At 36.5% G+C, this 26,183-nt stretch overlaps 1 protein-coding gene across 2 annotated transcripts in view; it reads left to right on the forward strand.

The window, feature by feature from the left end:
- Positions 1–25,229, forward strand: part of LOC107554492 (leucine zipper protein 2-like) — a 109,249-nt gene extending 84,020 nt beyond the window's left edge. Inside the window, exons 6-12 of one of the 2 annotated variants that reach the window (XM_016236998.1) lie at positions 3,251–3,313; positions 4,637–4,699; positions 8,870–8,944; positions 9,162–9,329; positions 17,321–17,425; positions 23,586–23,657; positions 25,112–25,229. In XM_016236998.1, coding sequence (XP_016092484.1) covers positions 3,251–3,313; positions 4,637–4,699; positions 8,870–8,944; positions 9,162–9,329; positions 17,321–17,425; positions 23,586–23,657; positions 25,112–25,216 — 651 coding nt within the window. In that variant the 3' untranslated portion in view covers positions 25,217–25,229. The remainder of the gene's footprint in view (positions 1–3,250; positions 3,314–4,636; positions 4,700–8,869; positions 8,945–9,161; positions 9,330–17,320; positions 17,426–23,585; positions 23,658–25,111) is intronic. The other variant, XM_016236999.1, reaches the window with a different exon arrangement.
- The last annotated feature ends 954 nt before the right edge of the window (positions 25,230–26,183 follow it).

The following is a 26,183-nucleotide window of genomic DNA, read 5'->3' on the forward strand; positions in this document are numbered from 1 at the left end:
GGATGGACTGTATAGTGCAAGGGTACGTTTGTCTGTTTCAAAGTGAAATTAGATTGAAAACTCTACATTCCTTTGAGTTGTAAAACAATCTTATCTTGATGTGTGTCTTTGTTACCACCGTAACCAGAGGCCTGGTTCTCCCTACCACATATTTTGCTTGTTGGGGAGGGGTATTGTCCACTATTTGTTAAATATAACAAATACTCATGTGTCTGATCCACCTCAATCATTACAGTGGAATGGCCTTTAATTGAACATAAAATGGAAAGTCCCTTAGTTCAACTGAAGTCAAGCCATAGATGATGACAGCATAATAACTATTTAATTTGTTAAAGTAATGGTTGTATCACTTACCGTGGCTGAGTGAATTTTGCTTATCACTCAATTTAGCTTTATAGTTTTACTAAATAGGGAATGAAAAGGTAATGCAAGATTTAAAGTGATAGTTCAACCAGAAATGAAAATTTGGTCACCATTTACTCCCCCTTATGTTGATCTAAACCTATATAATAACAACTGGACGCCACTGGCTTTCATTGTATGGACTAAAAACAGCTTATTTTATGTTCCATATGTCATACAGGTTTGGAACAACATGAGGCTGAATAAATGGTGACAGAAGTCTCATTTTTGGGTGAACTGTCCCTTTAAGGCTATGAGTTTTTTCATGGTTGTTGTTTGAAGTGACTTGACTGCACTGTGCCCTATCTGCTTGGATGGATCCTTGTGTCATTGCAGTCTGTAGCAGGGCAGCCACATGTCACTTTTAATGAGAGCCGCCATTTTTCTTACAGACTTGGGCACTCATTCTTCTTCAGAGAGGGGTAGAAAAGCAAGTCTGTAGATTTGATACTCAGCCAATTCCACCTCATTGAATTGCATTGCAATGCTATTCTGCTTCATTACCTCAAACACTCTTTCACTTGCTCTCAGAACGTCCCTTCCTTCCTTTCTCCATTCCTATTCTTTCTCTTTTACACAGTCACTTTAATGTAACACCTCTGTGGTCCACTAGCTATTATATATTCCCCAGTCAATTTGTTGGTGTTGGTCACTGTGACTCGTTACACAGCAGGTGTTGTAATTACAGTAAAAGTAGAAAAGAGCCTGTTGAACTTTCAGCGTTAATTTAATGACGGAAGTGACAAATATGGTATGAAAAGCAAGTGTTCTGCTGAGATAATGGCTTTGACATTACTGACATCACTTGGCGGAAGTAAATGAAATGTTTTTGCTCCCCACATGAACGAATTCTATAATTTCGTGCAATTCAATGAAAACTGCACTTGGTTGGACAGATGCAATGAACTATTGGGATTTTGCAATCACACAAATTGAGGCAAATTCAGCCAGACCCCATTTTACTTGTGGTAATGTGCAATTTTCTCCCATTTTTGCAATTTTTCTGCCAAAAAAATACAAATTTAAAGGAGAAAAGTACAATATTAGCTAATCAACAATCTGAAAGGTGTCTCATTCTGTCTCGCATGTATGCACTCTATACAAAGATGTCACTGCCACTTACATTTTAAGCAATGACAGCGCAGCAGCAAAATTCATGTTAGCAGTTAAGACTGTTGAGACAAATAAAACTTCAGCATCCAACCCTGTCTCTTTGTGTCCTCTCCAGTTACTCATGTTCATTTGGAATGACCCTATAAAAGGTGTCCCGTTCCTGCAGTGCCCTTCAAAATGCAATTTAAAATGTTCCCTTGATCTTCACATAAATATCACACAGAAATGCTAAGACCAAGTTTACCAGTCACTCTCATTTCCTGACTTCATTAGATAGTAACAATAGCGTCAGTAAGTTTGTAAATGTCTGTACTTTAGTGTTCAAATGTTTGGGTTCTGTAAGATTAATGTTTGATGTTTTTGAAAGAGGTCTCTTATGCTGACCACGGCATTTATATATAAAAAATAAAGTGGAGAAAACAGTAATATTGTGAAATACTTTATTAATTCAATTTAAATATATTTTAAAATGTGATTTATTCCTGTGATGGCAAAGCTCATTTAAATATGCTGATTTGGTGCTCCAGAAATATTTCTTATTATTATAAATGTTGAAAACGTTGCTCTGCTTAATATTTTGTGGAAACTGTGATACCTTTTTTTCTTTCAGGAATATAAAGTTAAATATAAATATAAATATTTTAGAACAATGTAATGGTCACTTTTCATCAATTTAATATGTCCTTTGCAGAATTAAATAAATTAATAAAAAAAAAAAAATTATGAAAAAAAAGCTTACGCACCCCAAACTTTTGAATGGTATTCAATGAGAGGTTTCAGTAACTATACAGTTTTTGATGGTGTATGACATGCATAGAAAAAAAAAATGATTATGTATATTTAGTCTCTCAAGAAAATTATTACCAGAACTCTCAGAACCTAATTGCCCAGTTGTGTTAATGACTGAAAAGATTTCGTTAACATGATCACTCTGTGGACACATTCTGTTTTTTTTTTAATTTATGCTGAAAACAGAATACACAAATATGCAGGCTATTTCGTCATTGTTGTCTTATTTAGTTATTGTCATCATTGTTGTCATATTTAGTTATTATGCACTAAAATAATTACAGGAAATTGTACTTCTATTGTCACTAACATTAATTGCATGAGTGTTGCTGGGTTTTCACTGCAAAACAACGCCAAAAATACCACAAGTATCGCAATTTTAGAGAAAAGCCTCTGGAAATTCAGTAAGTTTTTGGAGCCGCAATTATCAGCAAAAAGTCCTGCGAAATCCTGGTGGGTCTGAAACTGGGTGACATTGCCACTAAAAGCATGTACATTTGCATCTGGAACCAACACAGAGACAAAGGAAGTGAGAAATTGAGGCAGAGAGAGATAATGAGAGAAAAAATAAAAGCAAAAGGACACGAAAAGAGAGAAAGAAAAAAGAGGAGGTGGAGAAAAGCACTAGATTAAACTCAGCACCACCATCACCTCTGTATTGATTCTTAATCTACCATCATCTATTTCCATAAAGACATCCACTGCAGGTTATTACAGAAATGAGGCATATACTCCTGGGTCACCTTGAGCTTCAATAAGCTTGTGAGGGAACTGTCAAAATGAGCTCAATGGAAACAGTTGAAGCATTGCTTTTGCAAGGGACGGGTACCATTAAATTGAGTGTATTTACCTAGATAAAACAAGACCTCTGGGCTTGTTTCAAGCTTGATGTTACAAAGCCGTCGGTACAGTATATCTCTATTTACTGCCTTTTCTTGTCTTGCAGAATAAAAGCCTGAAGAACAAACTTCTGTCCGGGAACAAGCTCTGTGACATACATGCAGAGGAGGTATGTTGTGCTGACTGTTGTGCACTCAAACACAGTTGAAAATACTTCAGCATTTCTATTCAGACCAAAAATAATGTTGACGCATTATGCATATTCACACCTATTCACATGCCACACTCAGATTTTTGAGTTTGAATGCAAAAATAATTACAAAATTATGTTTAATGATTATTGACAAAAGGTTTTCTCTTACACTTTGGTGAAGAAACATTTTTTTATTCAGAAATTGCTAGTAAATTTTTACAATAATTACGAAGAAACGGCAAGAAACACTGAATTAAACAAACCTTTGAAGTAGAAAGACTGAAATGGAATTTTATTGCAAATCATACCCGAATAATCTTTCGAAAAATAATAAAGTGAATAAAATAGTAACTTATGCTTGCCAAGGCTGCATTTATTTGATCAATACAGTAAAAACAGTAATATTATGAAATATTATTACAGTTTAAAATTACTCCAGTCCTCAGTGTCATATGATCCTTCAGAAAAATGTCTAATATGCTGATTTGCTGCTCAAGAAGCAAGCATTATTATAAATGTTGAAAATATTATAATTTTTTTTAGTTTCTTTGATGAATATGACGTTTGAAAGAACAGAATTTACTTGAATCAATGAATATCTATCTATGCTGTCACTTTTAAAACAGTTTATTGCATTCTTGCAGAATAAAATGTTTTAATTACTTTAAAAAAAGAGAGACCCGAAATGGTATATATTTAAACACACATTTTGTAGGTTAGTGCTAGATTCAAGTGCAACCAACTTGATATTACAAACTCAACATTCAACTCATTCCAAGCTAAAAAAACTGGCAAGACAACTAAATGCAAGTGTATTGGCAATGTGATTTTGCTTTTCTAAGAGGGAGAGAGGAATGACGTCTCATTAGTTTTGTGGAGGTGCTGTACACTTCAGTTGCTAAGAGATTACTGAAGACATTGATGCTATACTGTAAGAGGAGTGAATGTGTGTGTGTGCATGTTTGATTCTGTAAATGTTTACAACTGTGGCAGCAATCCACAGGCAGCAAGCCAAGACAATACCATACCATGGAGTGAGTGTTATTGTGCAAGTGTGTATGCCTGGGTGTTGATGTGTTAATGTGTTTGCATCATCGAGTGGTCCCTGCAGTCCACTGAAGGGAAGAGTTTTATATTTTCTTGCTCAGTGAAGGTCTCTCCTTTGAATTGGAGCTTTGCCCAGCAAACGTTTACAAAGGAACACTTCGGCGCAGCCACAAAAAGCCTGCTACACAATCTAAAACCAATTTTACTATTTGAGTAAGCTAACACACATTCTCTCTTATCTTCATTTTGCAGTCCAAAAAAATCCAAGCCCAACTGAAAGAGCTGAGGTATGGCAAAAAGGATTTAATTTTTAAGGTAAGAACCAAACAAGCCCGTTTGGCTTACTATTGTGTGTTGTCTTGTTACTCTAACCATGTACAAGATATTTCTGATTCAGTTTACTATGTCAGTCAGTCAGGACACATCACCAGATCTTTTGTTTAATTGTGCTAAGAATTTAATGTTGTTAATATTCCCAGCAGGCACACAACGTCATAAGACGTTGACACTTGGTTCAATTTCAGTTGCAACGTCGGGTGACCAAAATTCAATGTCAAAGGTAGTTTGATGTCCAATACTGGCATCAGCTGACGCTGATATTTGTTGTTTTTAGATTGCATGACCAAAATCCTACGTTAAGTCAACGTGAAATTGGTGTGAAATACTGACGTCAACCCGATTTTCATTCTCAACCAAATATGTTTCTAAAAGTGCTGTTGACATGAAATTTTCACCAGATGTCGGTAACAACCAAAGTAATACATACATACAAATGAAACAAAACAAATAAGTCCAGAAATTAAGTTATGTGTATTTAAAATGAATGACACAGGGAAAAGGTATTGAACTACTGAAATGTATTTAATACTTTGTACAAAAGCCTTTGTTGGTAATGACAGCTTCAAGACACCTCCTGTATGAGGAAGCTAGTCGCATGCATTGCTCAGGTGTGATTTTGGCCTATTCTTCCACAGTGACTTAGAATATTGAATGGTCTGTGGGCCTCTTCTATGAGCTCTGATCTTTAGTTCTTATTTTCTATTGGATTCAAGTCAGGTGATTAGCTGGGCCATTCTAGCAGCTTTATTTTCTTTTTCTGGAACCAATTGAGAGTTTCCTTGGCTGTGTTTGGGAACATTGTCTTGCTGAAATGTCCACCCTTGTTTCATCTTCATCATCCTGGTACTGTAGGTGTTGGGACTGAACCAGCTAATATTATTTTCCACTGACTAGGGGCAGGATTGCTTTCTAATTACTGAAAGATTTTAGCTGGTGTCTTGGCTTTCCATGCCTTTTTACACCTCCCTTTCTTCATATGTTCAATTATTTTCCCTTGTGTCATTCCATTTGATTACACATAACTTAATTTCTGAACTTATTTGTTTTGTTTTCTTTGTATGTATGGATTACTTGGGTTGTTAATGACATCTGGTGAATATTTCAAGTCAACAGCACCTTTAGAAAAACATATAAGACGTGTTCAATTCTTATTTTACCCGCTGTATATTTTAAAATACAATTTATTCCTGTGATAGCAAAGTTGATATTTCAGCAGCCATTTCTCCAGTCTTCAGTGTCACTTGATCCTTCAGAAATCATAATATGTTGATTTGGTGCTCAAGAAACTATTTTTATTATCAACGTTGAAAAATATTTGTTTGTTTTCTGAATCCTTAGATGAATAGAAAGTTTCATATATCAGCATTTATTTCCAATAGACATATGTTGTAACATTACAAATGTCTTGTTACAAAGTCACTCCTTTCTGAATTAAGTATTAAAAAAACCTACTGACGGCCAAACTTTGGAACGGTATGGAATGCGAATTAATTTGCTAGAAGTTAGTTTGATCAACTTTTAGAAATATGCAAGCCTTTACAGCTTCCAAAAAGGTCTAAGAGCCACAAACCTCTCTTCTTTAAGGGGTCTTTAACCACTTTTAACCACACTGACTTCTGAGATGTTTTTGAAAGCGGAAACAAAGCAATGTGAATGTCACCATCCTAAAAATCATACATAATAATCTGCATTTCTGGCCAAAATAAAACAAATTAGGAGTAATATTGAATGGTTTGACCTTTTCATGTGACATGAGAGTGAAGATTCATGTAAAAAACAGTGACCTTTCCTGCCATGCAGGTTGACCTTTCCTCTCTTATTTGCAGTGTTAGATGGGAAAATGTCAGCTGATATTTCTAGCACATTGCCCTTTGGTACCGTCATATAAACACTGGGTTTTCACACAAAGTGCATCACTTTAAAACGATTGCTTCTTAATCGGGAAGACAGCCTAACACGTGTTGTAAAATTATTATTTTTGTTGTTTGCCTGCTCTATGAGGCAAACTTTTTCAAAGAGCAATATCCAATCTGAGCTTACCTTCCTCTAATGTGTTTTTATCTGGGCTGTACATCTATTTCTGCCTCCCCTGTTTGAAAAATCGATGTAGGAAGATTATCCCTCCTCCTTTTATATTCATGATTAAAGAAGTTATTTTCAGAGTTTTTATCTAGAGTTGCCTTTTAAGTACGAGTCGGTTTGAAAAGTCATTGTTCGGTAATGGGAAGCAAAGGAAGAATATTCAGAGGCTTAGGCTAGCATGGCAAATAGCTAGAGAAGGACAATGAGCAAGATTGCTTTGTCAAAGTATTTTCCCCAGATCTAGCCAGAATTAAATGGATTTTTTAAATTTCTTATTTGAAGTGCTGCCATTTATCACAATCATGTCTTGTTGTGTTGGAGTGAAGTGTCTGAATTATGCACAGGTATGTCAGATTATTTATAGATAATAAATATGTTTTATGTTGTGTGGCACTGCTGTTTAATCAAAACTTGATGTAAATCATTAGCATTTGCTTGGTACAGTAGTTGTCCTTTATTACCTGATCTAGCATCAGTTCCTTTATCAATAGTTCTTTCTGATTCAGCTTTTGTAATCCATCGCTTTGGTAGCTATTCTCTGTTGTGCTTGAAAGAAGTCTGCGAAAATAATCACAAATAGATTAAAGATTAAATTGTGATGGCAATTGCATAATAGCTTGTTATAAGACACAATCAGAATGATTGCAATGTTCTTTCTTTTAATTATACTTTGAATACAGTCTTTTTTTTAAATTGGCAGCTGCCTTACTAGCAATTAGGATATTCCACAATTTACTGTGATTATGGTAATGTTGTATTGATTGAAAACAAACCAAATTACAAAATAGCTCACAATGCAATAAATATGCTATATAACAAGGAACATTCATTTGTACATTTAGAATTGAATACGAAATGAAATATTAAAGATGTATTTGGTTTATCCAGCCAGCCATATTAACCTTATTTTCATTTCTAAATTACTTGTGTTTTGTTGTGTATTAACTTTGTGTGTAAGTCCATGCTTAACCACCGAGTCGCTGAGAAAAACACTATCTTAGAGCTATTTTTCTTTAGACTGATGTGTCTTACATTGATTTTGTTTCTTGCTCAAAACTAAAGACTTTAGTATTTTCTAAAGGTCTCACCTCTTTCTAAAAAGCTATTCACAAACGAATGGCTTTTTAGCACAAACAAAATGACTCTTCATCTTTTTTATGATTTCAGGAACATTCAAACTTGTGAAAATGTAAAATCATGGCCTGTTCATGTTAGATTTTAGATGACTACTTATATTGAAGAAACTGAACATTTGAGTTCATTCTGTAAAATATGAATACCGAATTTCTGTCTTATATCCAGGCACTCTACTTTTCGTCTCCCAGATAACGTGTGCTAATGATCCCAGATGGGCAATCTCTATCACCTGTTCACATCTCAATGAGTCTGTTGTTGACTGCACAAATAGCATCACAGTCATATAGCAATATTTATGAAACTAAACTAATGACATACTGAGGGCAAGTCATTATGTAGTTCTGCCTCAAAGAAGAGCATCACGCTCAATTATATAAGCATTCACAGTAGAGTTCATGCAACCCAAAATATATTATATATAAATAAACCTAGAGATGTAAAGATCTAAAGAAAAATCTAGCAGAAAAGAAATTATGGTTATTTGAATAGTTTGCTCATTATCCACAATGTCCGTGACCACATTGAACATATAAGATTTAAATCTAATTTAAAGCTTGAAATAAACAGCCAATTTAGGATTTTAAGATTTTTAAAACAAATAAATAATTAGGTCCAAAATTAAATATTTAAGAAAGACATGTTTAAGATTCTGGACTATTTCTGGGTCAGTAATTGAATAAGTAAATGTCTTCTATTGACCATGTTCCTCTCCCTTTGAAGCTTAAAATACTTTGTGGATCATTTTCAAATTGTTCTGTAAATCCAAACGATTTGTTTAAATTGTTGATAATACCATTTGTAATTACACATGTATTGAATAAAATACTCTAGATTCTGGAAACCATTTTAAATATAAACACACATTTTGAACTAAGGCATATGCCAGTTTGGTAAGAGGATAAGAGCATCAATGCCTCTTCTGTGCAGGGTCAGCAACTGATGGACTTGGAGAATAAACTCAAAGTGGCCAAAGATGAACTGGAGAAGGCGGCACTGGATAAGGTAAGTCAGGAGCCGATCCGTTTCATCATTCCAATTCAGCTTTAGTGTTTTTCTATTCTGCTATCTTTTAAAATGCAAACTTAAAAATGAATTCTATTATGTTATTAGGTCAGGGATTTTGCAATTTTGACAGAGCGCGTGGAGCAAATGAACAGATGACAGCGTGATAAACATTTGCCCATTAATCTCATGTGTTGTCTCACTTAATTTGTTGCAGGAGTCACAGCTGAAAGCCCTAAAGGACACCGTGCATATCTGCTTCTCGTCTGTCCTACACAGCCAGACAGGAAGTTTACACAGATTTCCAGCCACACCCACCAACCTGTTGAGGTACTCTGCCCTGGCCAACAATTCAAGAGTCACCTTTCAGCAGCCGCATGCAAAGGTACTAACACCATGAAGAAAAGCCATTCTCTGAATTTGATGAAAAAGCACAGAAATAGATTTTAAATGGCCATCATATGACTAGAAATGCTTTTTATTTAGTTTTATTAATGAAGTCCTTCCTTCAAACAGCACAAAAGTAGCCTACTAAAAATGTATGCATACAACTTGCTATATTCATAATCTTCTGAATCCACATGGTAGCTATGAGAAAAGAACAATGTGAAAGTTGTATTCACTAAAAATCTGCACGTTCCAAAGTTCAGCACAATCAAAGAATAGCACACATTTATTCCAAGTGATTTGTGTATTTTCTACTATTGATAAATTACTGGTGTTTATATTGTAATTTATTGTTGTAAGTGTGCGTATTATATAATTTTTAGTACAGCATGAATACTTCAAAATAAAAGTCCTAGTGTATTTCGGGATTGTTTATATTTAAAAGTGCTGTATTATGCAGACCTTTTAGTCACACTTTAGTTTAGGGACCAAATCTCACTATTGACTAACTATTAACTATGACTTTTGCCTCAATAAACTCCTAATTACTATAAGAATCTCAATGCTTATATGCACTACCCAGAGGACAGAGCAGTGCTTTTTGATTATGCTCCAATACTCTTGTCCATAAGCAAAAAGTCTCCACAGAACAATATTAGAGAACATCAAAATATCTCATAAAACAAGGCTTCAGTCTTCAGCTTTTTTTTCCTAAATAAGTTGATTTTTTAAGAAAGAAAATGTTAGAAGGAACTTAGTAAGACACTGAACGTCTCGGTTACGTATGTAACCCTCGTTCCCTGAAGGAGGGAACGGAGACGTCACGTCGGAGGACCGACGAAATTGGGATCTCGCTTAGAGGGACCAATCTACTTCGAGTGTAAACTAAACGAGCCAATGCAAATTGGCATGCGATTATTGCATCCAGCTGCTGCTGATCACAGCGTGAGTATAAGTAGGCAGCAGGACCGGCAGGATGTACCTGATGGCCTCAGTCTGCTTTGGTCATTGGAGAACCACTGGGCAAGTTCTCCACTGTGTCGCCGACAGGCCGGCCTGGGACACGGGGGCGTTCAAGAATCGTGTCTTGTCCGTCTCGCGCATGTCAGCCAGTCACAGCCAGAATTGGCGCTCCTGGACCACCATAGTGGACATGGCACGACCCAGAGACCGCGGCGTAACCTTCGTCGCTCGTGGCGCGAGGTCCGCCGCGGTGCGGAGTTCTCTCTGAACTTCCAGGTCGTGACCACCCTCGTGCAAGTCCCTCAGTGCCTTGGCCTGGTGCACTTGCAATCACGCCGTAGCGTGTAAGGCGGAGGCAGCTTCTCCACCGGTCGTATAGGCATCGCTGGCCAGTTGAGTACCTACAGACCCGGGAGGGGAGGCATGGTTCTCCCTGCCGGTTGGAGGCGGTATTAGGACACAGCTGCATCGCAACCGACCGCTCCACCGGGGGGACCCTTGTAACCCCCTAGCTGCCCCACCAGCAAATCAGTTTCCGGCAGTAAAAGGTGCTGTCCACGACCTGCTGAGCTCCTCATGCACCTCCGGGAAGAAAGGCACCGAGGCGGGACGCTGAGAACCAGTGCGGACCACCCCGAGAACCAATCGTGCAACCTTGAGGGCTCGGGACACGGTGAAAGTCTTCACTCTAGCCCTACCCCTACCCGGGAAAGCATAGCCATTATTTCTGGATCCGATCCAGGCATTGCTACGGTCCCGGAGGAGAGCAGCGCAGCCGAATCTTCCTCTCCAGAAAGCTCTGGCTCACCCTCCGATGCTGCAATCGACATCTGATCGTCGGGGGGAGCCCCGGAAGAAACAGGTGGTACCGCCCGGAAGGGTCCAGCCTGCTCTTCCCGAGAGCTCCGCTGGTTTCGAAGTGCCGGCGGGCTTGGGCATCCCCTTTCTCTCTTAGGGGAATTCCTCACCGTGACCGTAAGACCAGTCCGCCCGCTGCCAGAAAAAGGACGCCCCCGGCTGCCACCAGAGGGAACCCTAGATCTGGGCAGTGGCACGGGCACTCCGCCCCCTTGCAGGTAACGGAGTCCGGTCCGCAACTCCGAGATGGTCATACCCCCGTAATGGGAGCATGAACCATCCACGAAAGCCACCTCAGCGTGCTTCATGCCCAGGCACGAGAGGCAGCGATCGTGACCATCACCCAGCGCCAGGTAACGACCGCATCCAGAATGCCCGGGTGATACGTTGTCTATAGCAAGACCCACATCGTCTTTATAAAGACGTAACGTCAAGTTTGCCAAGCAACGTCGTCTTTAAAAAGACGCACCCGAAATTGCTCTTTTAGGGGAAAAAGCTCTTTTAGCGTGCTGAGGCGCACAGGGGAGATGATCATCTGCAACACAAACAGGGGGTAGTGCAGCCTGATGTGTGCAACCCACTCGACACGGGAAACCACCACCGCTGAAGCGCCGTCCACCAACACGAAGAGCTCTCCAAGAGCGCGCTGAACTCGTTCAGTCTTTTCTCTCAGTAGAGTAGTCAGGAGCAGAACGATGTGATCGCTCGGCTCCGAAGCGAAAAGCTGAATATGCGCTGCACCTGCTGCCTACTTATACTCACGCTGTGATCAGCAGCAGCTGGATGCAATAATCGCATGCCAATTTGCATTGGCTCGTTTAGTTTACACTCGAAGTAGATTGGTCCCTCTAAGCGAGATCCCAATTTCGTCGGTCCTCCGACGTGACGTCGAGAGTGACCGACTGAAAGGGAACCTTGGACATGGTATTCAAAATGCATTATTATTGAGCACCCATAAAGACATGAAAGGAAAAAAATATGAAGTATCTTCTTAGACAATGTCATGTTTATTTTGATTTCTTCAGAATCTTGGTCTGAAATGTCTCACCTTGAGCCTTTCAGCAAGACTTTCACCGGAAACCTGACACAAACATCAACCCTGACACCAAAGTCAAGATGTGTTCCATTAAGATTAAACATGTTATTGTAAAACATCTGTCTCTCAAGTACAAATAATTTTCTACCAAATGAAGTGGATGAGAAGGAGACATTTAGTCCTCTATACAGTGTCCCATTCAGTATTTCATTACAGTCCCTATTCATCCACTGTTGAGAATGTAATGAGCCTTAATCCTTTCCAAACAGCCATGCAAAACCTATACTGTCAGCCAGCGCACACTAGTCCCTGCTGCTGAAAGATTCATCAGCGTGAGGTTTTAACAAACAGCCAGTTTTAAATGATAGTCACTTCATATTTAACAGCCGTTGATAGATGCCATGTGCTGTAGCTTGTTAAATTGCATGTAACATTTATGTGTTTGTGCTGTTAGCAAATACTCTAGATTATATAGAGATTAATTTTTTTCTCCGCATAAACTCAAGAGATTAGTCTTAAGTATCAATGCGAATTAATTTATAAACTTTATCATTTTTATAGCTCCAAAAAGAGCATAAAAGGCAAGCTTAATCATTTGATGTGTTAAAATATTGTGCATTTATTTTAAACTTATCACTGTTTTAATTTACATTGAAAGCTTTTTTTAATTTACAAGTACATTTAAGTGTTCATCACAAGTATACATGTACATGAAAAAAACCCTGCAAAACAATACAACGCTATCTCAAGACCAATCCGTACGTATTTTACGAGGTGGCTAATTCATACAAATTCATACGACCTCACTTGAACAATTTGTCTAGACCCCAGTGACACGTAGGTTTCGGGGCGGGGTTAGGGGTGGGTCATATGTATGAATTCATACAAATTGGGGAACTCATAAAATACGTACAATTTAGCAAAAATCGTACAAATTCATACAAGTGAGGTCATAGAAATTTGTACGAATTATCCACCTCATTAAGTACGAATTGCCATGAGACCGGGTCGAGCAACAATTAAATTATGGTATGTGGGTTAAAATGCTAGTTATATAATATACGTTATAGGCTTTTTAAAATTAGCAATACAACGATTTGTTAATTCATGTTAGCACAGGTACATTAAATAATAGCGACAATTTTAATAATGTATTAGTAAATGTCGAAATTAACATTAACTGAGGTTAATAAATGGTTAACAAGTACTGTTCATTGTTAGTTCATGTTAACTAATGTTAAATGGAACCTTATTGTAAAGCGTTACCACAAATCTTTTTCCCAAATAAACTAAATCTGTTCTGGATCAGGTTAGTCATGCAGCTTTTGTTACCATGGCAATGAACACCGGTAAAAACTGATCTTCCTTCATGAGACAAAAATAGTTTTCTCAAACTAATCTGTAACTAAGCCACTTAGACTGCCTCTTGAGACAGACCTCGTTGCTGTTGATTTGTTGCTGTTGCTATATTTATGCGCATGACCATCGTAATAAATGGAAGGTCAAGTGTGTAAACAATGGGGAATGGGACGGTATCTGGAAAATCTTTTTGAAAAATATTTATTTTGTTCTGTTTGTAGTGGTGCAGAAATTACATACTTTATCTTAAAATCATGTACTTGTAGTCACGCTACAAGCACACAGCAGTTAAAAGATCACCAAGGCTAGTTTGTAAATGCATTAAATTGTCAAGATTGGCAAGAGGTCAAAAGTTACAAGTTTTGATCTTTCCGTCTCAACCCAAAACGGCTGACATCAACAGAGCACTGAACACGATGACGCTGGAAATCATGGAAATGGATCATGTTTGCTCTGTCGATTCACTCTGTACAGTTCAACAGAGCTAATTAACTGACAATCTGAACAAACCGAGAAGCGAAATATTTATACCGCTGCTTTCCCTGCAGGTATCTCTACCAAACATCCGCTAATTAGCTCGTCTTAAACCAAGGAGGCCAAGCTGATTAATTAAAGCAGGTGTTTTGAACAAATAACTCCGATACGAACCCTTCATTTTAATAACTCTTTACAACACTCACCCGACGGCATCTTGTCTTGACGTTATGGGTCTTCTCATGAGAGTTGTTTGAATTAAAATATAGCACACCATTTCTGATGTAAAAACAAGACTTCTGTGGGCTTGATACAAGATTCATGGATTTGTCCTGAAGTGAAATGTGCAAACTTTACAGCACAGAAGGGCTTTTTAATTGCTACTTGAAATTTAACAACCACCTCAAAGCCTTCATAACCGGGATCTTCACCAACCCAAAACAATTTTTGCAATCTGCTGTGTACCTGTGCATAAGATAATAAAACTGAAGGTATACACACATTTTCCTTTCGGGTTTGGACATCTTAGTACATAAGTGAGCACTCAAGTCAACACCAGATGACAATGTTCAAAAGTGGCTTACCAAAAACTAGGCCTCTACGGATATCATGCTGATTTGCAATGGGGAAGCAATAAGTGTGTCATATTCTGTTTCATTCACTCTGAGGAGCAGAGAGTCCCTAAGCTGATTATTGTTATATCATTACTCCTCCAGAGAGACGCTTCAGAGTCTGTATGAAGTTTGTTTGTAGTATTTATCGCATCTGTCTTTGCTCAGTAAATGAGTGATAGGAAGTGTGAAGAGCTTTGCTAGAAACTCGTCCCCCACTGTGCTTTTTTCTTTAATTCACACTAACATTGATTTAACCAGAGTCGCCATTTCAGCACATATAATCTGAGACACATTTACCTGCTGGTTCTGTGTGTGTGATACATTACTGCTTTCATTTTATGTAAGGAAAATATATATTATTTAATCATGTGATAAGTTTTTTTAAATTACAGACAAAACATTAACATAAAAGTGCCGTTCTTTACAGAAATAAATAGCATGAAAAGTAAAATAAAATAAAATAAAATCTAGATATATATTGTGATATTACAATTTTCAACTTTTACATTTTCATTTATTCACATGATGGCAAAGGTGAATTTCCAGTAAAAATAATTACTCCAGTTTTCAGTCTCATATGATCTGAAATTATTCTAATATGCTAATTTCTTGCTAAAAAAATTACTATCAAAGATAAGAACTGTAGCGGATCAGCTCATGGGGAAATATGAATAATTAACCATAACTAGTTATAATTAACTATTCATATTTTAGATCCACTGTAGATATTTAGCTGACCACTCAGGGTCAACCGTCTTGTCAATTCTAAGAACGTTAATTTCCTGGTTAAAGGAAATAACTTTCTTACTGTACAATTCTATAAGTTTGTAACGTAAATCTGCATGATTATTGACTCCGGTTATGAGTAAACAATGAACACGTCAAGTGTGATACAAGTAAGGTTTTATTAACTACATAAGCACTTAAACTAGTCTAACATACTACATAAACACATTAAGCCGGTCTAACATACACATACACACACACACACACACACATACAGTTGGTATAGGAAAGGGTTAAAGTTTAACTCAGCATAGAAAGAGGCATAAAGAATGGATTTTATGGAACACTTTGCATGTATATTCAACAGATCAAAGCCTTCAGGGATACGTCAGATTCTGAGTTCAAACACACCTTTGTAAAAAGGTGTAACTGATACTTAATGTATCAATTAATAAGACTAAGTTTGATACTTAGCGAGTCTCGGCGGTCTGAAAGAGATTCCTGATGCAAATCTTAAAGCTTCCCGTAGATCTTTGCTGAATTCGGGTCGATGAAAAGAACCAGTTTGAGTCAGTGTCACTTGATGAATGGAAAGGACTAGGCCGAAGAAAGGCCTGGCACAGATGCTTTGGTATCCTGAAGCGTTTCTCACATCTTCTTAGCTTAATGACCGAACCACCGACTGGGGCGGGTCTCTTGAAGTGTGGCCTTTAAAGCCTGCAGAGATTCACGCCTCTCAAGATGGGCTTGCCCAATGGGGAAGTCCGGAATCTCAAGTGGGAGTTCTGCGTTTTTATGGCCCTTTGTCTCTAAGCATGGTATTTTGCATATGTAATTCACTTGGGTGTTGATGCAGAAATTAGTAATGATTCTTAGAGCATCCATATGTTGCAGAGGTATCAGCATGTAATATGCACTCTCAGTTAGATCATCCGAAGATGAATTCATAGATACTAGACATGGTAGAGTTACTTATATGAATGAGTGGTTTATCGTAAGCATGAATAAAAATAGTCTATAATACAACAGATTAAATACAACACAGCAATAATATACACAATGGCCTGAAGAAAATGGGTGTTCATTCAAAGAAGGTTTTCCTATGAATTAATTAGTAGAAAAGTCAGTTTCTCCTGTGCATTTGTGCCTTTCTTATGAGGAAAATGAGGGAGTTTATCCCCTGCATTCCTTTTAGGCCATAAAACCAGTGATATCAGCATTGGTTACCATGGAACCAGAGGCCTGTTCTGCCTTTCTGAGGTGTTAGGTGCATTTCGGGGGAAGGGTCCATAGACCCTCGTAATTGGCCATTTGGTTAGGTGATGGGGAGTTCGATATTATTTGTTAAATATAACAAAAAGTTGTGTGTCTGATTGGTCCAAATGCTACAGAACAATTGTGCTTCTTAATATCTTTGTGGTTATCGAGATACACTTTTTTTCCAGGATTCTTTTATGAATAGAAAGTTAATTGAAAGAACATCATTTATTTGTAATCGAAATCTTTTGTAACATTAATGCAATGGTATTGTATATACTATATGTTTTATATTTATAAATTAAATTAAATTACATTTAAATATATAATAATAATAATAATATCTATAAGTGATTTAAACAGAACCAGCAAAATACTTTTTTAAATTATGCTCTTAAGCTGAACAGTTTCCATTTACTGTAAGTCTCCTTGGATAAAAGCATTTGCTAAATGGAACACAATAACAGAAGTGTGCTTTGTGCTCTGACTTTAAAGCCACTCATGTACAGTAGATCACAATAGAAAGAGAGTTGACAACCGACTTCAAATTAACCTAAGTGGAAAATTGTCTGTGCTTTATAATAAAGCGTCTGGAGAATTTAACCCCAGCACTCTCTTGTTTTCCCTCTTTTTCTTTCTCTCTCTACTCATTTGTGTCTTTCATAATGTAACATTTTGTTTCTTTATGCTCTCTTCCTTAAGGACATCCCAAAAGTTCCCCGGATCACAACAACAAGTAAATTGCCTGTGAGCAGTGCGGTAATGAGAAGAGAGAGCACAGGACCGAAAGACTGCCAGATGGTGAAGGTAAATCTTTAGTGCCCTTATACTCTAATGGCCACTTCTTTACCCTTTGGACTAAATGGGTCGACTTATGTTCATTGCATCTCAGTGTATCCCTTAGCCATTTAAGATCATTTACAACTTTGCATTAAATTTTGTTCAAGAATAAGCTTTGAGGCTTCGCTCAGCAGTTTTCTCGTGATCAATGTATATTGAACTGCTGCTGTTGGACCCATGAGAAAATATTGCAGCTCCATTTAGTTAAGGTTGAAGTGTGTAATTTATGTCCCTTTACGACACCAAATGGAACTAATAACAATGATTGTTTTCAAACAGATTCCTTAAATTATCCCCTTTTCTTTTATTGGTTGGCAAAACCGATAGACCAGTTTTAAAGGGGTCATATGATGCCATTTAAATTTTTCCTTTCTCTGTGGAGTGTTACAAGCTCTTGGTGCATAAAGAAGATCTGTAAAGTTGCAAAGACTAAAGTCTCAAATCCAAAGAGATATTCTTTATAAAAGTTAAGAGTCAGCCACGCCTACCTAAAACAGATCGTTCTAGCACTCCCCCACATACCTACATCACTATCTGGGAAGATTTGCATAACACCGCCCAAATGTTCAAGCAAAGAAAGAAGGCGTAACTTTTATTCTCGCTGTAGTATTGTTGTTGCCGCCGCCATGTCGTGAAGGCGCTGTGTGTTGTGAAAGCGAAACTACTTTGTTTGGCCTTCCAAAATTGTAAAAATCAACGCGTTTCAGAAAGGCGGGGCATAGAGGAGAAACAATAATGTACAGTATGTGGAAAATAATGTGTTTTTTGAACCTTAAACCGCATAAACACATTTCATTACACCAAATACACAAAATAATGTTATTTTTAGCAACATCATATGACCCCTTTAAAATAACACCATTGGTGAGACAGTGCCATTTCGGGCTGGTCAGGATACTCAAACAAACAGGAATATTTTGAGGGGAAAAAATTGCTATTTCTGCTTATTAAACTTGGACAAGATGTTTAAAATCTCTAAAGTTCAAAGTATAACGCTGGGGGGAAAATTATATAGAAACAGTTTCCTCTCAAAAAGTTAGCACATTGAATTAAACATGAAATTTTGAAGTAGAAAGCCTGAAATTGTATTTTCTTTCAAAATATACTGCAGCTGTCAGTTTTATTTTTTACTTCAATAATAATAATAATAATTGCACAGTTATTGTTATTATTATTATTATTGTTGTTGTTGTAAAAAACTAAAATATTATTTTCTTATAACTTCAATAATAATGATGATGATGATGATGATGATGATAATAATAATAATAACTGAAATTATTACTTAAAAAAACAAAAAATAGTGTTTTCTTGTAAATTGTACTGCAAACAAACTTAAAATTATCCAAAGCAAAAGAAGAACAAAGCAATCTGTTAAAGAGCCACAATAGTCCAATAGTAACACACAATGCCAGTTTATTAGACAACTAGATTAAGAAGTAAGATAGAGAAGAGTAGAAAAGCATGGAAGTAAGCTAGAGGAGAGTAGAAATGCAGAGATTTTTTCCTCATCATTCAGTGAGCTAAGCTGGAGGAGGAAGCGTTTGTAGCAACTTTTGAAGTGAACTGAGGAAGAGAAGGGCTGTTCCAGTGGTAGTCTTGAAAGCAAGCATCAAAACCTTAAATTTGATTCTGACCACAACTGGAAGCCAGTGAAGTGAGATCAGGGTACAATGCATACACGACTGTGCGCATACAATAATGATAATAAAATATACTGTACGCCACACACACTATATGCATACTCTATCATATGTGTAAAAAACAAAACATACTTTGGGATTTACCCTGTTTTTGCTGTAATATATTGCCTCCAGAATAGCTAAAGATGACCTTAAAATGATTATGCTCTTTCTTTTTTTTTCTTTTCTTTTTTTTTCTGAGTGCATTTCATATCATAGCTCTTTGCAGTGGTAGTTGCAAAACTTATTTTGTAAAGAATTGAAAAGGCATAATTGTTTTCACAGACAGTCTTACATGTAATGGATGTTAGTCAAACAAACACACAGATTATGAACCCATTTTGAGAAATGCACTCACACGTTTCTCACACGGATGGTAGGCACAAAGCAACCTTACATGATCCTCAGTCATCATTGCAGTTGACACATGATGTGAGATCTTCTAGTCTGGAAGTTTTGAGACAGCACTGGAAATATGAACACGGGGAACAATGCATTACACATATCAGCAGAGCAGAGAGGAGTGCTGTAGACCAGGCCAGATACATCTCACTGCTTGCTGACATGCGCGTATCACCTATAATGACAGTATTGTGTGTGTTTGTGATTGTGGGTAAGTGGCTGTGTGTTAGCTGAATGTGTGTGTGCGAGAGGGGAAAACAGCCACGTGAGGAAGTGTGCAGAGACAGGAAACAAAGACAGACAGAAAGAGGGAGAGAAAACACGGGATCCCAGGGAGAAGGTGTCATTCTTGGTAGATGACATGCCATGAAGATTGTCTAATGAAAATGTTCCCAGAGCAGCTCTCACCCTGCTGATGGTACTGATGAGAGCAGTGTGACAGAGCCCTGCAACTATACTGAGAGAAAGAGAGAGACTGTGAGTGAGATAAAACACACTGGGGTGTCGTTCTAATCAGTGGAGTCTTATCATATATGAGTGCTGCTGATTTTTGTATCTTACTAAAGACCAAGTTATTTATTATCATAGATTAGCATGTTTTATGAAGACTTGCAGTACAGTCCAAAAGTCTGAGACCACTCATTTGTTTTTTGCATTCTTCTGTTTTTTTTTTAAATATTATTATTAGAAATGATGTTTTAGTATTGCATTTCTCTTTCTTTTACTTTAATAGCAGCAGCACTGGAGCTGCATCAACTCCATAGGTTTGTGTAAAACCTGATAATCATGTGATCTAGCATGATTTTTAAGAAATTCTTCAAAGGAAGAAGAATATCTGACTGTCCGTACAGTCACATGATCAATGTCACAAATTTCCCTTGTTAATTAGTGACCTGGAAATAGTGCAGAAACTATATCATCTATCTATCTATCTATCTATCTATCTATAGGTATAAATATTTAACTTTTGAATAATTTAATACATCTTAAATATATAAAACTCAGATATATATACAGTATATACAGTATATACATATATATATACAGGTATATCTATCTATCTGTCTATATGTGGGTGTGTGTTTGTGTGTGTGTGTGTGTGTGTGTGTGTGTTTATTAGTGCTGTCAAACGATGAATCGCATCCAAAATAAAAGTTTTTGTTTACATAATATATGTGTGTGTACTGTGTATATTTATTATGTATATATAAATACACTCACATGCATGTATACATTTAGGACAAATATGTTACGTTTATATATTAAATATATTTATGTATGATATAATTATATGAATATAAATATATACATGTAAATATTTTCAAAGTATATGCGGTGACACTTTATTTTAGGGTCTCTTAACTAGTTACTTATTAGCATGCATATTACTAGAATATTAGCCATTTATTAGTACAAATTAAGCACATATTAATGCCTTATTCTACATGACCTTATTCTACATCCCTAATAATCCTACCCAATACCTAAACTTAACAACTACCTTACTAACTAAAAATAAGCAGCAAATTAGGAATTTATTGAGGGAAAAGTTGTAGTTAATCGTGAATAGGTGTTCCCTATTCTAAAGTGTTACCGTATATGCTGTATGTGTTTGTCTTTAAATATACATTTAAATACAATTTAAATACAATATACACAGTACACACATATTATGTAAACACAAACTTTTATTTTGGATGCGATTAATCGCGATTAATCTTAATCATTTGACAGCACTAATATATATATATATATATATATATATATATATAGTTCAGTCATGAAACTCTAGATGGCGCAGGCTGACGGGTTGTTAACGTAACTGATGATATTCAGAGAGTTAAACAACTTGGTGCATGCTGATTGGTTCATGCTGCATATACAGCCAATGAGCTTACTGCCTTGCATTTATATGGCTGGCTAGCATTCACTTGAGATTCCTGCAGCGCGCTATCAGAGTTTCTCTGAAACCCTCCACCTTCCCCAGCTCCACCTATATAGATCTGTTACGGGTTATTTTATATGCTATTTGTGCAGCAGCAGCAGTATGTCTTAAATACTCACAGCACCGTATCGCGATTTGCATTGGCAGTAGCATGTTCCTGTACTTGCTTGCAGCAGCAGCAATAATCTACAACTACAGCAATAACCAATAGCAGCAGCAATTCAGCAACAGCGTAGCAGATCTATTCCGCCAAGACCAAATACATTAACATTGTCATATCTATCACCATGCTAAAATCTTCGGAGAGTTGTCATGATTGAAATATATATATATACTTCAGGGCCATGGAATGCTTGAATCTGATTGGCTGACCAACGTTCTAAGGTGTGCAATTATTTTCAGGGAAACGCACAGCGAACGTAGTTCCAGGCAGCTCTTGACCGTATTACATGTAAATATCACTTCGCCAAATGATTTCAGTTATTTCAAAGGTCCTTTACAGCTTACAACAGAATAACCAAAACCCACAACACTGGTCAAACAAATAAATATAGCAAGCAATAGTATAAAAAAATCGAGAGATTATTTCCATGTTTTGCCACAAAATTATATTTTATTATGTACGTAAAGCACAAACTCTATTTCTCCCGCTCTCTCTTCCTTGACACACACACAGTTTGCACACACAGATACGCGCTTATGTTGTTAGCGCTATCAGTTTTATTAGTAAAATAGTTTAGCAAATTAAGAGCTACATGACATTTCTTACAAGCTAGGTAACGACGGCGCTGTTCATGAAGAAAATGAACTTAAAGTTTCACTATTAGTAGAGACGCTGCTGCCAAACACTTTTGAGAGACACACAGACTCTCAGAGGTAACGTAATTCACACGCGCACTCTCTCTCTCTAATAACTTAAATAGTTGCATAAGTCTGCTATCAACAGCTCAGTCCTCTGTTACTAGGTCTAAAATTACGTTTTGGAATCAGCAATGGAGGCGTTGTATGAGATGCAGAAGAAACTAATCTGACCCACAATAGCATTTTAAGTACAAAAACCAGACAAATGCCTTGAAATATAACATCTGATAGATGTCTTGAGGTGTGCCAACCATAGTATAAGCGGAATAATTGACAACGGGCCGTTGGGTGATGCGGCCATGACGCGAAGCGTCTGAATGGTATATAATATATATAATATTTTATATAGTAATTAATGAATATAAAATTTACATTTGAAATGAGTATCCAGAATGTTTCGTTATGGAGTATACTGTATAACAACAAATTTAAGTGGTTGTCAGATGGCGAAGTACTGTATCACATCCATCAAAAAGACATGTCAACTGTTTTTGAGTCTTTAGTATTGCTCACACACCAACTTGTCTAGAGGGAGTTTACAGACATTGATAATAGCTATTAATTTATCTCTGCTGGCTTCAGTACATTCCTTCAACCAATTCTTCAACTGTTTTTGAGGAAAGAGCACTTAGGATGAAGCAGACTTAGGCAGCGAAGGAAAATGAACAAGGTATATGGCAAGAGTTTTAGATTGTTACTCTTTACTGCCTTTATAAAGTTGTTCTTTTGGCAGGCACAGTCCTATAACACTTCCATTAACTTAACGTCACTGTTTTTTGTCCTGTCAGAATAAAAAAATGAGGGTGTATTTTTCAGTTAAACATTGTCTCTTGTAGTCTTGTACTCTTCTATTAAATGTGTTGCTCCAAAAACATTTTTCTAGCTTGTTTTAGAGCTCATAGAGACAAGCATATAAAACGTTTCCTTAAAATACTCCATCCCCTGAGCAACATGATTAATCTGTGTTCTATGCAACACTGTATAATCTCATAGCTCAGGGCTTTTGGGGAAAATGTAAACAGCAAACAATTATAGTCTATACAGTATCACTGCTCCATTGTGGCCACATATATGTATTTTTATTTATTAAAAAGACCTAAAAGGCTTTTATTCAAGACATATTTCCCCTTCGCTCTGTGCTTGATCGTTAGATGATCTTGGGATTTGTTTGCTCCTTGAATTTGATTTTTAAATTTTTAAAACAGTTTTTTTTCTGTCTCTTTCTTTGTACCTCCAGGTGGGAGCAGACTGTTCCCACAATCAGACCGATAGTTCATCTGAGATGAAAAAGACATTTGGACACAGTCAAGTGAGTGTTCTGATGTGCCCTACTGAAAGAATTAAAGAGAGAGTTCACCAAAAATGAAAAATCTGTCATCATTTGCTAACCCTCATGTCTTTTTAAACCTGTATGACTTTTTTCATCTATGGAACACAAAAGATTTTGAAGAATGTTTAAACTGTTTTTACCCATATTAAAATAAAACAACACTGGAATTTCTTTGTATGGACAAAAAATATAAGATATAAGATGATATTTTATGTTCTGCAGAAGTCAAATATAGTCAACATTTGAAGTGGATCAAAAAAGTTAATCAAAGTTGTCCTAAGACAAGAATGCATTTTGGTTTTAAGACAACTTTGATGAAAGGTTTTGATCCACTTCAAATGTTGACTACTGTACTTTGGGTGAACTATGCCTTCAATAATCTTTTAATAACTTAATTGTTTGGGTAAACAATCCCTTTAACAATGAGTGAGTTCAATAGATGTGATAGAACAATATGTGTGTGTGTGTGTGTGTGTGCTTATAGTACATCTGAATTTTACATTTTTAATATTTATTAAATTCATCAAAAGTGACAGTAAAGACATGTATAATGTTACTCAAGTTTTGTGTGTGTGTGATGCCTTTCAAGTTAAAAAAGTCAGAAACCACTAGTGAAAATGCTTCTATTGTTATTTTATTTTATGTTATTGTATACATTTGCATTCATTACTGTATATAAATTTTGTCATTACAAATTGCATTACTGCAAAAAAGTTTGGGGTGAGTAAAAATGTTTTTTTTTTTAATAAATTAATATTACATTTATTAATACTTTTATTTAAACAGTGCACATTAAATTGATCAGAACTGACAGTAAAGCCATTTGCATGATCAAATAAATGCAGCTGTATAGCATAAGAGACTTCTTTCAAAAACATTTAAAAAAATATCAAACCCTAATTTAAGTAAAAAGTTAATGTAAACATCAAAACATGAATTGGTAAACTAGAAATGTGCAGAATCTAAAATATTTCTTAATCATTTTACTGTACATTATAATGTTTCTTTGTTTAATATCTAACTAAACATTTAGTAGTTAAATTAAATTTTAAATCCCAGATTTTCAATGTCATCTATGACCTTTTGACCCCACTGTATATTTGCTACATTTGCATAATACATTAATATTCTCAGTGTCTCTGAACTTCCATGTTCCCCATGTTATATAAGTGAGCTGTCAAGACGCAGTAAGCATAGACTTGCACACACCCTCTCACAGATAACTATTTGCTCCAGTGCTAACAAGTGTCAGCCTTGAGCTCTGCAGCAAGTGGTGACAGGTTTTGTCAAATTATAGGTCCATCTGACAGCGACAGGGGAAATGGAGAGGAAGGTGTAAATGTGTAATCACCTGCTCTGTTTGTGCCAGACTTCAGAGTCCGCTGAACCACGGTATGCATGTATTTTCTTCTCTTGTCATCTTTGTTCTATAGGCGAAGACCCCAGAGCAGATCGGACAAGGACAAGCAAGGACAGCAGAGGAAAGTGTGAAAACAGACGGCAACCTAAAAAAGACACAAATGGACAAACACAACTGAAGGGACAGTGAAAGACTTGGCAGATTTTCTGCATGGTAAAAATGATGTCAGATCTGTTTAAGCCCCTCTTCATTCACTGAGCTTATAAGCACACACGCACACACACACACACACACACACACACACACATACACTGTAGGCAAACACAAACAATGACAGACACAAACACAAAATACTCAGTCTAACACTGCTAATGTAGAAAAAGAAATGCCCAACATTCGATTTTGAACTTTCTTAATAAAAATCAACCGCATAGTATGGCATGCATTATAGAGTTTTAGATATTGATTTTACAAGGTTACGATGGTACTGGTTGTTTTTAATAACTGTTATTTTTTTGTTCACTATCAATTTTGATTCTATTTTTCTCCCAAAGTGAGGACACAATGTTGTTTGATTTGTGTTGTTTGTAATTAAATGCTATTTCTGGCACCTCAGACCAGAATTTCAGTGTTAAAGGTCACGCTGGGGGTCATTTGAGTTCTGTAAATTTACACATGAGGTCAAATTCAAACTTTTGTCTGAGCAGCTTCTGAAAATACTGAGCCATGTCCTGAATGCAAAATAGGGCTGCACGATTTGAGGAAAAAAACGAATTGTGATTTTTCTGATAAAAATTGTGAAATTGAAATGTAATAATACAACGTATTATTATTTTTTACAAAAGTTAAAACATCAAGCTTTAATTTTGGCAGCACATGTGTAAAAGTGTGTAAAAACACAATGCCACTTCACTCTGAAACACGTAGTGCACATATTTATTTAAATAATTTGCAGTCTTTGCGATTTGATAATCATACTAAGCCATGTCGCGATTTCAGTTTTATTCCAATTAATCATGCAGCCCTAACCGAAACAAAATCTATCGAACTCTCGAAAAGAACTGTTAAACGCAGCTAAAATGTGAAGGTACGGTTTGTCTCGTGTTGTAGCAAAGATTAATTTACTCCTCCTACTCCATATTACG

This window comes from Sinocyclocheilus grahami, unplaced genomic scaffold (assembly GCF_001515645.1).
Source record: "Sinocyclocheilus grahami isolate Dianchi unplaced genomic scaffold, SAMN03320097.WGS_v1.1 scaffold503.1, whole genome shotgun sequence".
NCBI classification, from domain to species: Eukaryota; Metazoa; Chordata; class Actinopteri; order Cypriniformes; family Cyprinidae; genus Sinocyclocheilus; species Sinocyclocheilus grahami.